Source organism: Cinclus cinclus, unplaced genomic scaffold, assembly GCF_963662255.1.
Source record: "Cinclus cinclus unplaced genomic scaffold, bCinCin1.1 SCAFFOLD_32, whole genome shotgun sequence".
In the NCBI taxonomy this organism is placed as follows: domain Eukaryota; kingdom Metazoa; phylum Chordata; class Aves; order Passeriformes; family Cinclidae; genus Cinclus; species Cinclus cinclus.
The window spans coordinates 3362533-3373780 of NW_026912098.1; the positions used below are offsets into that span (position 1 = coordinate 3362533).

Below are 11248 nucleotides of genomic sequence, written 5' to 3' on the forward strand. Positions count from 1 at the left end.
CAGAAATACCAGGAGAGATATGGGGGAAGTTTACAAATCTACTCTTAAATTCTTAAAATGTAAATTGTTTCTATGTGTGTGTTAGAGGAGAGGATGTCAGGGAAATGGCTTTGATTTTGGTTACAGGTGTGTCCTCTATCTCTTCACTGTCCCTTTCTCCATGCCAGAACCCAATGCCCAGAGTGCAGAAATGTCCAACAGCAGCTCCATCAGGCACTTCCTCCTGCTGGCATTGGCAGACACGCGGCAGCTGCAGCTCCTGCACTTCTGCCTCTTCCTGGGCATCTCCCTGGCTGCCCTCCTGGCCAACGGCCTCATCATCAGCGCCGTAGCCTGCGGCCACCACCTGCACACCCCCATGTTCTTCTTCCTGCTCAACCTGGCCCTCACTGACCTGGGCTCCATCTGCACCACTGTCCCCAAAGCCATGCACAATTCCCTCTGGCACACCAACAACATCTCCTACTCTGCATGTGCTGCTCAGGTGTTTTTCTTTCTCTTCTTCATTTCAGCAGAGTTGTCCCTCCTGACCATCATGTGCTACGACCGCTACGTGTCCATCTGCAAACCCCTGCACTATGGGACCCTCCTGGGCAGCAGAGCTTGTGCCCACATGGCAGCAGCTGCCTGGGCCAGTGCCTTTCTCTATTCCCTGCTGCACACAGCCAATACATTTTCCCTGCCCCTGTGCCATGGCAATGCCCTGGGCCAGTTCTTCTGTGAAATCCCCCAGATCCTCAAACTCTCCTGCTCACACTCCTACCTCAGGGAACTTGGGCTCATTGCTGTTAGTGTCTGTTTAGCTTTTGGTTGTCTTGTGTTCATTGTTTTCTCCTATGTGCAGATCTTCAGGGCTGTGCTGAGGATCCCCTCTGAGCAGGGACGGCACAAAGCCTTTTCCACCTGTCTCCCTCACCTGGCTGTGGTGTCTCTGTTTATCACCACTGGCACATTTACCTACCTGAAGCCCCCCTCCATCTCCTCCCCATCCCTGGATCTGGCCCTGTCAGTTCTGTACTCGGTGGTGCCTCCAGCCCTGAACCCCCTCATCTACAGCCTGAGGAACCAGGAGCTCAAGGCTGCATTGTGTAAACTGATGAATCAAGGATTTCAGAAACATTAAACTGCTTGCCAATTTCAGTAAATCAGTTGTAATAAAAGTAATTTTTATACTTCTTGTTGGCTTGGTTTACATTTTTTCCCTTTTTCTTCCTTTGTTTTTTAATATTGTCCACAAATAAAGGTCACTGTTGGTGCCATCTGTAATTTTGTTTCTCTCGACCTTCACTGTGGCCACACACTCTGTCAATGAGGACCTGTGCTCTCAGTGGCTTAAAATGAACTAAGGGATCTCCCAGCAAAGTTTTCTTTAGATATGTCCCAGTTGTTCCGTTCTCTGTAGCTGCAACAGCAATGTCTGTGTGCAGAGCTGGGGCAGATCAGTGCTGGCACAGCAGCTGTGCCCAGCAGCAGCAGCAGCAGCACTTGGTGTTGCCAGTGCTGCTCCCGTGCCACTGCCCCGCTGCCCTCCTGCCCCTGGTGTTGCTGCAGGGCCTGAGTGCTCTCGGGGCCGGGCACAGCCCTGGGGGTGGCAGTGCCAGGGCTGCAGCAGGGACAGGCCATGGGCACTGCTGGGGCAGCGCTGACACCTCAGGGCAGGGCCTGGGGGCTGGAGGCTCCTTGCCCAGGCTCTCTCCAGAACACCTGGCCAGGCCAACGCTGAGCACAGAAAAGCCCCGGGAGCAGCCCCAGGCTGGCCGTGGGCAGGCTGGGCCCAAACAGCATGGCTGGTGCTCTGCAAGGTCCCTGCAAGGGGAGAGCCTGGCAAGGAGCAGCAGAGCAGGGGCTGATCCATCCCCAGTGCGCTGGACACCCCAGGGCAGCGTCCCAGAGCGTCCTTGTGCACCTGCCAACAACATCCCCCCTCTGCAGCCCTGGCCTCTCCCCCAGCTCACACAGGTGCCCCATCCTTGCAGGCACACACACGGCAGCACTGCCTCAGGAGCCCCTGTTTGCATTGCACAGAGCAGGCGTCAGCACCGCCATGGTGCTGCTGTGGGCAGAGGGACCTGAGGGAGCACAAATGCCATCAGCCCCTGGGGCCAGCAAGGCCTGCGGGACCAGAGGGAAACCACTCAGGTTTGTCGTGGCCTCTGAAGTCAGACAGAAAGTTTGTTCCCATGAGCTGTGACTTTCCTGTCCCACTGCAGACGTTGCTGCTCAGAGCCAGGGCTGCCTGGCAGCCACCCCCAGACTGCCCTGAGCATTTCCTTTGCTTCACATTTCCTTTCTTTAGTCTTTCCTTATCCAGATTTCTTCCTCTTGCCCTCCCTGTGCCCTCCCATGCAATCAGTCCATCCCTGTTTGCCCTTTCCTCTCTGGCCCCACTCCCCATTTCAGTTCCTGAGCTAGCTCAATAGGAACATCCCTTAAGGAGCAGAATCAACCTCCAAGTGCTTCAGGAATTGTCTGCAGGGTCTTGCAGTGCCTGGTGCTGCTCTTTCCAGAGGCACCCCAGGCCAGGGGGGCACATCTGGGCTGGTGTGTCTGGCTGTGGGGCTCCCTGTTGTGGGCAATGAGGAGGGGCTGGAGAGGCTCTGCAGGACTGACAGGATGGGCTTTGGGGGCTGTGAGGAGAAGCTGAGGGACCTGGGCTGCTGCACCTTCTGAGGAGGAGGCCCAGGGCTCATCCTGAACTGCTCAAGGGGTGGTTTCAGAGAATCACAGAATGAGGAAGGCTGGAAAAGACCTTGGAGATCATCAAGTCCAACCTGTGCCCTGACACTGCCTTGTCTCCCTGAGCTTCCTTTTGTCCAGGATAAACAATCCCAGTTCTCCCAGCCCCTCCTCACAGGACTTGTATTCTAGACCCCTCACCAGCCTTGTTGCTCTTCTCTGGACACACTCCAGCCCCTCCATGTCCTTCCTAAATTGGGGGGCCCAGAACTGGACACAGCACTCAAGGTGCTGTGCAGAGCACAGGGGAAGAATCACTGCCCTGCTCCTGCTGGCCACACCATTCCTGATCCAGGCCCAGGTGCCACTGGCCTTCTTGCCCACCTGGGCACACTGCTGGCTCATGCCCAGCCTGCTGTCCATCACTGCCCCCAGGTCACTTTCTGCCTGGACCATTTCCAACCACTCTGTCCCCAGCCTGTAGCACTGCAGAGGTTGTTGTGGTCAAAGAGCAGGTCCCCATTCTTGGTCTCGTTAAACGTCACCTTGTTGGATTTGGGCCCTGGGTGTAGCCTGTCCAGGTCCCTGTGCAGAGCTCTCCTACTCTCTTGCATATGAACACTGCCAGAAAAACTTGGTACCACCACAGTTCTATGAGTCCCTGAAGTCTCACAATTGTCTCCATGATTCTATGAGGCCTCCCAGTGTCACAATGGCCTCTTGGTCTCAAGAGGCACCACAATGTCATACATGTTCCTTCATTCTAAGAGTCCCTGTCGAGCAGACCTGGCCCCTTGGTTCCATGGGGCACTACAGTGTCACAATGGCCCCATCATTACACGAGGCCCTGCTCTGTCACAATGCTCTGCATGGTTCCACAAGGCCCTGCAGTGTCACAGTGGCCTCTGTGGTTCCACGAGGACCCAGACTGTCACCATGGACTCCTTGATTCCATTTATCCCCACAGTGTCACAATGGCCCCTTGGCTCTATGGTGCCATGTCGTACACAGTGTCACTCCAGTCCTCTCCGTTCCACCAGGCCCCGCAGTGTCACAGTGGCCCCTTGCTTCCCCAGGGCCCTGCAGTGCCACAATCATCCCAGAATCACCAGGGCTGGAAAAGACCTTAGAGGGCATCAAGTCCAACCTGTGACCCAACACCACCTTGTCACCCAGACCATGGCACTGAGTGCCACATCCAGTCTTTCCTGAAACTCTTCTAGGAATGGTGACGCACCTACCTCTCCACAGCCCATTCCAATGACCTTCCAATCACCAATGTTGTGAAGAATATTTCCTAATGTCCAGCTTAAATCTCCCTTAGTGCAGCTTTAAGGCTGCATCCTCTTCTCATGTCTTTGCTCCCTGGGAGAAGAGCCTGACCCCCACCTGGCTGCTCCCTTCTGTCAGGGATTTGTAGAGAGTGATGAGGTCTCCCTTGAGCCTCTTCTTCTCCAGGATAAACATCCTCAGCTCCATCAGCCACTCCTAAGAGGAACTGTGTTCAAGACCCCGCGCCAGCCTTGTCGCCTTCTCTGGACACACTCCAGCTCCTCCATGTCCTCCCTAAACTGGGGGGCCCAGAACTGGACACAGCACTCAGGGTGCTGCCTAAGCAATGCCAAACAAAGGGGAAGGATTACTGCCCTGCTCCTGCTGGCCACACCATTCCTGATCCATAGGAATCACTGGAGCTGGATGACGGAAATGGTAGGAAGGGTGTGGGGACAAAGCGTGACTGATTGTCAGCCATGAAGGGTCTTGATTTTCATATCTCTTCAGATTGCACTAGACGGTTCTGGGGGTCAATATTAATTGGACATTGCTGATGTCAACCTAGAAACAGGAAAAGTAAACCTAACAGGACAAAATACTTCTCTCTGCATTGTTGTCAATATAGTATATTCTCTTGGAATACACTTCTGAAACGTATCTAATTAATAACAGAGGATTTGATAACTTCACTTATTCCCACTTATTCACTTATGCTTTTTTCTTCATTTGTTTTGAACAAATGTTTATGAGCTTTTGTCTCTGAGGCTCTGAACTCCATAAAGAAGAGGCTTCTGGAGTAGTAAAATTCTTCAGCAACCTCTAAATCATTGAGGATCCATCCTCATCAGAGCAGGAATGAGCAGAAATGAGCCCAGCTTTGTGGCTGCCCCAGCTTTGGGATGGGCCCTGGGCCTGGAGCAGGAGCAGCTCTGGAGGGCCCCAAGGCCGGGGCTGTTGTGCTGGCCTGGGCAGATGGGATGGCAGGAGGGGCTGCAGAGCTCTCAGGAGCTCAGGGAGAGGGCAGCAGGGCACACAGGGAGCCTCCTTTGGCCTTGGCCAAGCACCTTCCCCCATGGCCGGGGCTCAGTCCTCTCTGGGCTGCACTTGCTCACCCAATGGTGATGGCAGCAGCTCGGGCACTCGCAGTGTGGTCAAACCCACACACGATACAGGGGATGCCAATAGCAGTGCTGTGGGAGCTCCGCTGTCAATGCAGCAGGGTGGCAAGGAAAGGATAGGGGTCCTGGATATCAACCATCCCTCCCTCGGCTTCCTGCACTTCCTGCCTCTCCTCCCATGCTGCGTTCCCGAGGGTGCACTCACTCTCCTTGCTGCTTCCCTGGTGGGTGGTGCCCACGGCATCTCTGCTGGGCTCTCATGGCTGTGTCCAGTGCATGGCTCTGAGCCCCTTCTCTTTCTCCTGGGGAAAATCACGTTCCCATATCTCCAGCCGCTTCTTCTTTTTATAAGAGTCTTCTGTTTTCAAGGATCCCCAGCAGGTTTTTCCATTCACAAGGTCCAGACCTCCACAGATCTCAGCTGCTGGCAGCTCTTCCCGGTCACCTTCCCCTGCTGGGGTTCCATCTCCACCGCTGTCCCCATGGTCAGGTTATTGCTGATCACTCATGGCAGTGGAGACAGAAGGGATGACACAAAACTTCATGTTCATGTGACAGTAATTACTAACATTTCAGTTATAAAATTACAGTCAGGATTAATTATAACTGTAAGGCCTCAAGGCCAGCTGTTAGCCACTACACACAGCCACTGAGCAAAGCCACTGACCAGCCCCAATCACCACTCCTCACAGCTCACAGACCACCTCCACTGACCACACCAACAACTGACCACACTGCACTGGCCACCCCATTTACCACACCCACTGACCACCCTCTCACTGCCCAAAGCCACTCACGACCCCCCAGCAACCAACTGACCACACCCAATGACTACCCAAATGATCACACCCAAATGACCACACCCAAATGACCACACCAGTGACCACAGCCCACACCAGTGACCACACCCAGAGACCTTCCAACTGCCCACACCCACTGCCCACACACAGTGATCACACCCACTGACCACAGCCCAAAGGACTCCCAGCTGACCATACCCCAGCTAACAACCCCCAACCATAACCACTGATCACACCCACTGACCACACCCATATCCAAAAAACCAATGCCCACACACCACTGACCACACCCACTGACCACACCCCAATGACCCCTAAACTGACCATACCCCTACTGAACAGCTCCATTGTCCTTAACCAGTGACCACAGCCACTGACCACACCCATATCAGGAAACCAATGTCCACACTCACTGACCACACCCCAATGACCACATTCACTGACCACTCCCCCTTGACCAAACCCCACTGGCCACACCCCTTGACCACACCCAAAAGACCTCCCAACTGATGATACACCCAGGGACCACACCCACAACCCACATCCACTCCCCACACCCACTGACCAAACCCCAATGACCAACCCAATGACCACCCCCTCTGACCACTCCACACTGACCATGTCCAATGACCACACCCACTGACCATAACCACTGACCACACCCAGTGAACACACCTATTGCCAAGACACCAATGCCCCCACCCCACTGACCACACTCACTGACCACAGCCCACCAAATTCTGCCATGGACCACCCCCACTACCCACATCTACTGACCACATCCAACTGACCACACCTACTGACCACACCTACTGACCACAACCACAGTCCACACCTACTGACCACAGAAACTGACCACACCCCAATGACCCCCAAACTGACCATACCCCCACTGACCACCTGCACTGACCAGAATCACTGACACCCACACTGACCACACTCACTGACTCCATCCATACCAAAAAAACAGTGCCCATATCCTAATGACCACCGCAACTGGCTGCACCCACTGACCTCCCCCAATGACCACATCCACTGCCCACACAGACCGCACCAAGAGACCACCCCTCACTGACCACATCCCAATGACCACACCCACTGACCACATCCACCGACCACACCTGTAGCCTTGTGAAGCCATATGTTCAGTGACTGAATTGTCTGTAAAGGCATCTTCCTTATCAGTCACCATGGACTCCTGAGTTCTGTGAGGAGACACGTTCCCACACTGTCACAATGGCCCCTTGGTTCCATGGGGATCCATAGTGTCTCCATGGTGTCCTTGGATCTGCTGCTGTCCTTGTCACAACTGACCCATGGTTCCATGAGGTTCTGCAGTGTCACCATGGTCACTGTCAGAGGCTGGATGAGATCCATGTCCCCAGACACCTCGGGATGAGCTGTCAGTCAGTCCCACAGTGGGCTGGTGCTGACCCAGGCTCTCATTGCCCGAGCCATCCCAAGTCCCACATGGGGGGAGGCCCACAAAGGGCCAGGGGCTGAGAACACAGAGCAGGAGCTCAGCCCATGGTGCGTACCCTGCCTTCTCCTGGGGTCTGTGTCTCACCCACACTGGAACCCTAGGAGTTGGTAGCCATGTGTGTGTGTCTTTCTAGAGAGCTTCTGTCCTTCGGTCTCTCTCTCTTTCTTCTCCTTCTAATGTCCTTTATATAGAACAGTTTAGGGTACCTCAACAATTTAAATGTTTAAAGGTTTCTAAGTTTAAATGGCCAAAGTTAAAGAAGTTCCTGCCATGATAAGAGTTTTATGTTGAATTGGATTTGATATTAAATCATTTTCCAGAATTCCTTGATTTTCTATACTTTGCCACTAAAAGTTTTGTGCCACTTTGACCTCTTGAGAATATCTGGCTGGGGTTTCTCCCGTGCACCAAACACAAGTAAAGGAACCTTTGGTTACCCCCAGCATTTCATTGCTCTGGGGTGTTACAGCCCTGCAGGCTCACCATGGCCTCTTGTTTCCATGAGGCCCCACAGTGTCACCCTGTGCCTTGGTTCCATGAGCATGTGGAGTGTCCCACAGGCTGATGCCATTTGTCCTTGCTGCCCCTGCCATCCCACTGCCCCAGCAACAGCCCCGAGCCACCCGTGAGGGACAGGCCCTGCTGTCCCAGGCCTGGGCTCAGCCTTGGCCTTTCTGCTTCCTCCAGCCAGCCCAGGCCTTGCTCAGCATTGCAGTTCCCTGCTCACAGCCTTTGGCTCCTGCAATCCTGCCCTCAAGGATCTGCTCTCCCCAGGCCCTGGGGAGCCTTGGGCACTCCCTGCCCTCACTCATGGCGCCCACTGATGCTCCAAGGCACTTGCAGTTTTGCTGCTGACTCCTGCAGCAGCTTCTTCAACCTTCTCTCAGTGCCTCAGGCTCCTGCCATCAGCCCCAAATCCCCAAGTCTGGGCATCATTAAAATACACAAAGGCCTTGGGAGCTCTTTGTCTTCCTTCCATTGTCTTCAAGTCTCCAGGGCTTGTGCAGCTGCTTGCAGTCACTTTGGAGTTCTGTTAAGGAGGGAGATTTCAAAGTGCACCTCAGGATTTTTTGTTTTAATCAAGGGCATATTATTTTTGGTTTTCAGTTCCGAGAAGAAGTGACAGAAGCATTCCCCAAGTGATGTTGATGCTGAATGTCTCCTTAGGAGATCTGGGCACAGAGCAGAATGATCCCTTTCAGGGCTGACCCTGTTTGAACAACCTGCTCCTCACCCCCACCCTCACCGTGTCTGACATTGCCCACCTGAGACTGACATCCTGAAAAATAAAAAAAAAATCCCTATAAATGTATTCTTATAATTACAATTAAAGTAAACAATAAAATTATAAATATATTTTCCTTATAAAAGGAAATATTAGCAGTTTTTCATTTAATAAATGAAAAATAATTAAATTTACTAAAGAAATTTATTTTTCTATTTATAAAAAGAAACATTATTTTTAATTATCTAATTTTAGTTTTTATATTAAAATCTATCAATTTTTTAGAAACCAGAGAAGTTACTAGTCATTGGTTCGAAGCAACACAAATCCTTTAAATTATTGGCTGTTCATTTCTCCTTCTTTATGCTAGTGTTTTTAGCAGTCCTTTTGTAATCCTTTTTATGCCAGTTTGGGATCTATGGAAACTTTTTTGGGGCACATTTGGGGATGATTTGTGTCTGGGGAGGGAATTTAGATAGAACTTGAGGGTCTGCAGGACACTTCAGGGAGCCGGGTGGGCACTGGGCAGGGCACTGAGGGATTCTGACGGACACCTCGGCGTCCGGGGGAGCTCTTGGGGGTCCAGGGGGAAAACTTGGAGGTCAGGGAGGGGAATGTGGAGCCCTTCGGGGTCCGGGCGGGCACTTGGGAGGCTCGAACGGGGCTCTCTGGGGCGCGGGGCATGATGGGAGTTGTAGGCGCGGGTAGAATACTGTTCAGTGGAGCCGCGGAGCATCACGGGAGTTGAACGCGCAGCTGCAATGTCTCTCTGTCGGGCGCGGTGCATGACGGGAGCTGTAGTCCCGGAAGTGTCTCGGACGGGGCATTTGGGGTCCGGGAAGGCTCCTGGGGGACACTTTTGAGTCCGAGCTGTGACTTGAGGTGCTCAGGGGGGAACGTGTACGGTTCGGGAGCATTTGGGGGGAGCTTGGGGAGGTCTAACTGGGCCCTTTAGGGCGAGGAACACGGCGGGTGTTTTAAACGTGCAACTGCGTTATATGGGGCTATGGGGCCACGGGAGGTGACAGGAGATTAATTCCCAGAAGTGGTTGTAACGGGAATCTGTGGCGCTGGGAGCAATCAGGGAATCCGGAGCCGCTTTTGGGGGATCCTGAGAGGATGGTGAGTGGGCACTTCGGGATCCTGGAGAGTGTGGGGGACTATTATGGTACATGGGGGGAGGGGGCAGATAGCGGAGTTCTGTGGAGCGCGGGGCATGATGGACGTTGTAGTCCCAGCTCCAATGGGGCTCTATCGGGCCGCGGTGCATGATGGGTGTTAGAGGCGAAAAGGAAAAGATGGCGCCGTCACAGGCCCCGCCCCCATTCCCCGATTCCCGGCGCTGATTGGCTGCGGGCAGTGATGGGCGGGGGCGGGAGCAGCCCATCGAACCCCTCCAGTCCCTCCCAGTACAGCCCAGTTCATCCCCAGTACAGTTCAATACAACCCCAGCACTTCTCCAGGCCCTCCCAATACACCTGAGTTCATTTGTATTCTCTTCCAGTACTCCCCAGTGTCATCCATAGTATGCCCCAGTGTCCCCCGTCATCCCCACACTGTTCAGAGTGTCTCCAGTTTGTCCCAGTATACCCCATTATCACTCAAAGTATTCATAAATTGCTCCAGTATTGCCCAGTGTCAGTCCCAGTATGTCCCAGTATGTCCCAGTGTGTTTCTGTGAACCCCCACAGTCCATCCCAGTCCACCCAGATCCCCCTCAGCATTCCCAGTGTTCCCCAGTATGTCCCAGTCCTCCCCACTGTTTCCAAAGAAAATTGAACTTCTCATGGTTTCCATGGCACCCAAACCCAGCAGTGGGGTCAGTGCAGTGTCCATGGCCACAGCCCCTGGCAGTGCCCAATGCAGGTTGGGATGATGATCCACCCTCACAGCTGGCCCAGGGCAGCTCTGCAGTGGTTTTGGTGGCACCTTGGGCTGGCACACACCTGAGAAGTGTGTCTGTTTGCAGTGGGGAAACTAGGAGTTTCATAAGTAGAGTTGAAACTTTCCTCATGAACTGCAGCAGACCAGTGGGGAATCAAGGCAGAGCTGTGGTTTGTTAGGAAACCTCTCAAGAACTCCAAGCCAGAATCGAAGTCCAAAGTTTCTTTCACTTTTAATGGGTCCCACTGAGGGACACAACTGAGAAAGTGTGCCCAGGTTGCAGTCAGAGCAGGAAATTGGAGGCAGTGATGACAGGAGGGGACAAAGAGAAGCCAAGTCTTGGTGGCCTGGGGCACAGCAGGCTCTGTGCCACCAAGGGCTGTGAGCAGACACCTTGTCCTGAGCCCCTAGGGCCTCCTGGCACAGCCCCAGCAAGGTTGGGCACTGTCAGCCCTTGTCATGTCCTCAGCATCCCCCCACATGCCAGAAGCCTCAGGGATCTGCTGGGACCAGTCCCTGGGGAGCCTTGGTCAGGAATGGCCCTGGGGGCTCCTTCATGCTCCCAGGGACTGCAGGTTTTTCCATGGACTTTGGGTTTTACTTTTGCCTTGGAGTCTCTGAGAGCTTTGTGCAATCATGGCCTCCCATTCTCTGCTTTAATTAGTCTCTTGAGAGGGCTCCTCAGTAACAGCACTCAGTGGTGCTCATTAATGCTTCAAGGCACTTCCGTTTTTTTAAAGAACTTTCCCTTGTCTTTTCCTCTCTCATTGTTTGAGAGGTTTTTGGG

General features: G+C 53.5%; 1 protein-coding gene across 1 annotated transcript; it reads left to right on the plus strand.

Moving 5' to 3' along the window:
- Positions 1 to 571: 571 nt before the first annotated feature.
- LOC134057331 (olfactory receptor 14J1-like) lies at positions 572 to 2412 on the plus strand (the record flags this gene model as incomplete). Its single annotated transcript, XM_062514322.1, has 2 exons — positions 572 to 1033; positions 2401 to 2412. Coding segments are annotated over 2 exons (474 nt in total), but the record flags the coding sequence as incomplete, so codon positions are not given.
- Between the last annotated feature and the right edge of the window lie 8836 nt (positions 2413 to 11248).